General features: G+C 59.6%; 1 protein-coding gene across 2 annotated transcripts in view; it reads left to right on the forward strand.

Annotated features, from left to right (window-relative positions):
* The first annotated feature begins 597 nt into the window (after nt 1–597).
* The window catches only part of LOC115941108 (paired immunoglobulin-like type 2 receptor beta), an 11,160-nt gene continuing 9,074 nt past the window's right edge, over nt 598–2,683 (forward strand). The window contains exons 1-2 of one of the 2 annotated variants that reach the window (XM_081810161.1): nt 598–1,323; nt 1,652–2,041. In XM_081810161.1, coding sequence (XP_081666287.1) covers nt 1,269–1,323; nt 1,652–2,041 — 445 coding nt within the window. In that variant the 5' untranslated portion in view covers nt 598–1,268. The remainder of the gene's footprint in view (nt 1,324–1,651; nt 2,042–2,683) is intronic. The other variant, XM_081810160.1, reaches the window with a different exon arrangement.

Below are 2,683 nucleotides of genomic sequence, written 5' to 3' on the forward strand. Positions count from 1 at the left end.
AGCCCAGCCTCCTACAACCTGCCCAGGGAGTCACCAAAAGTCCCAGCCCCACTCTCTCACCCCCACCCACCACCAGTCACAGGCTGGCAGTGCCCTCCATTGGAGATGGTCCAGGGACTGTCACCAGGATGACGCTACTGCTCCGGGCCTTATATCCCCCTTGGTCAAAGAAGGTCTGGATTAGCCAAGGCTCTCACAGCTGGGGAGGGAATCATCTAAGGAGCATTATAAAAATAGAGCCTCCTGGGAGTCACCCCCCAGAACTCTGCTCTTGGGAGCTGAGGCCCTGAGGTTGTGTGGTGCAACCAGGCGGAAGCATCCAGAAGGAACCGAATGCTTTGTGGACTCAGTGAGGCTGGAGTTTGAGTCTTAGACCTATCACTTGAGAGTCATTCGACCTGGGGCAGGGCTTCTCTGAGCCTTGGTCTCCTCATCTAGAGTGGGGGACAGAAGGACCTGCAGATCCAGTCTTGCATCTTGGGGGTCAAGGCGTGACCTTCAGAAGGCCCACCCTCACCTCTTAACCCCAGGGAGGGTGTGAGACCCCACAAAAGGAGCTGATCAGGGCGGGGAAGGGGCCTGGAAGGCCTGGGTCCTGCACAGGACTGCCGGGGGCTGCTGAAGGGGAGCCCCTGCCGGGAGGGAGAAGGACCAAGAGCAAGCTAGGAGTCCCTGGTGCTGGGGCTGGAGGTCGAGGGCATCTGACCACCAGTGGATCCCTCCTCCTCCTCTCTAGGGGGCTGTAGCTGGGCAGAGACTCATGGCTGCCTGCCTTCTTGCTGCAAGAGCTGGAGCGGGTCCTGCTGCCGCCCCTTCACCTGGAAGGACAGACAGAGGCCAGGAGACCCTCAGAGAGCCAATGAAAAGGAGAGCTAGAGAGACAAACACTGACTCCTAAGGAGGTAGAGGTGCTGGCAGTGGTCAGGAGTCCAGGCAGAAAGGAGAGGCCACACATGGCCAAGGTCAGAACCATGGTCCTCAGCATGAAGATAGAGGCTGGGGGCCTCTGTCGTGGCTCTCTGAGCTCTGACCACAAAGAAGCACTTTTGCAATATGGGAAAAGAAGAAACCAGATTGATAAAGGAAGTGCTGGTTACTCTGGGTGCTGGTGAGTTTGGGGAAGGCTCTCACCCTCCCTTGCTCCTCTGAAGGGGCCTGATCCACGCTCTCCAGGTGCCTCTTGACTCCCCAAGGAGGCACCCCCTAGGGCCTCCCCTGGCCTTGACAGAGCTGCTTGTCTTCTCCTCCCCTGGGAAGAGAGTGAGGCAATGGGTCTGTCCCTGCTGCTGTCTCTGCTGCTGTTGCCGACATGTCTGCAGGCTGGTGAGTGTCTGGGACACCCTGGCTCTGCCCCGAGCCCCAGCAAGTCCCCAGGAAGGGCTGAGGCTGGGCAGCTGGAGAAGGGGTCTGCCGGGGTAGCTGGCCAGGCCTCCCAGCCCCAGCAAGCGACGGGCTCGTCCCATAGTGCTAGTCAGCCCCAACCCTTCACCCTCCTCCCTACCCCAAGTCTGGCGAGGGGGACACCCAGGCCAGAGAGCCGGTCCTACCATCTGTCACACTACTGCCCGTGGTGAGGGTGTCAGAAGGTCTGGGGTTATCTTCTTCATCTCTCCCAGTGGCTTCAAAGTCTCTCCTCTCCCCCGTCCTGCAGGCAGCTCAGAAGAATGTGATTTAAATCCTGACTATTGGATCGAGCAACCAGCTCACCTCTCAGCCCCCGTGGGTGGCTCCGTCCATATCAATTTCTCCTTCTATTACTGCTGGGAGTTAGCCAATGATCCCAGAGTGAGTATAGCCTTGAGATGGAAACACTTCCATGGGGAGACCATCTACAACAGTACTCAGACTTTCATCCATGAGAAGTACAAGAACCGCATCTTCCTGAGCTTGCCAAAGGGTCAGAAGTTTGGCTCCCTGCAGATATCGAACCTGCGGAAGGAGGATGAGCATATATACTTTTGCCGGGTCCAAGTGGAAACACTAAGAGACGGCACAAAGGTGTGGCAGTCCCTCCAGGGGACCAGACTCACCGTCACCCCCGGTGAGTCCAGCTGCCCCGGCAGCCACCACGCCCACCCTGCTGAGGCTCTTAAAGACCCTGGTGCCCTCGTCCTCCAGGCCTGGCCCAGGCCTCAATCTTCCTGCTCGCCCCTTCTCTCAGACTCCTCTCCCCATACTCACCCCCTCCCTAGGCCTCTGCCAACTTTACTCTTTCTCCTCCATCTCCCCAGGCCTGGGTTGCCCTCCTTGACCATCCCCCTCACTGCCCCCTCCGGATCCAGGCCCCCCAGGCCCCGGCCTCAGCACCTCCTGGGCTTCCCAGTTATCCTCCCTTCTTGCCCCAAGCTGGGGCTCCAGCCCTGCCTCCCTACCCTCCCCCCATGCCGTCCAGGTGGACTTGACTTCTTCAGGATGTGGGCTGCCTTCCCCTTGTCATGCGTCCGTGTGTGCAGCCCCAGCTAGCCCCGAGTCTTGCGTCTCCCCACAGCCATGGGCTCAGCCCAGCACACACAGCAGGTACCCAATGATGACCGAGAGCCCCAGTCCCCTGGCAACACCCCATTACCTGTTTTCCCAAAACCCCCACTTCCTCTCCTGCTCTGCTCCTCGGAACCCTGCCCACGATGCTCCCCGCCCCAGCCCCAGCCCTCCTCTCCTTTCCCATCTCCCTCTTCCCCACCTC

Source organism: Leptonychotes weddellii, unplaced genomic scaffold, assembly GCF_054177405.1.
Source record: "Leptonychotes weddellii isolate Sample4059 unplaced genomic scaffold, ASM5417740v2 HiC_scaffold_1918, whole genome shotgun sequence".
Lineage (NCBI taxonomy): Eukaryota > Metazoa > Chordata > Mammalia > Carnivora > Phocidae > Leptonychotes > Leptonychotes weddellii.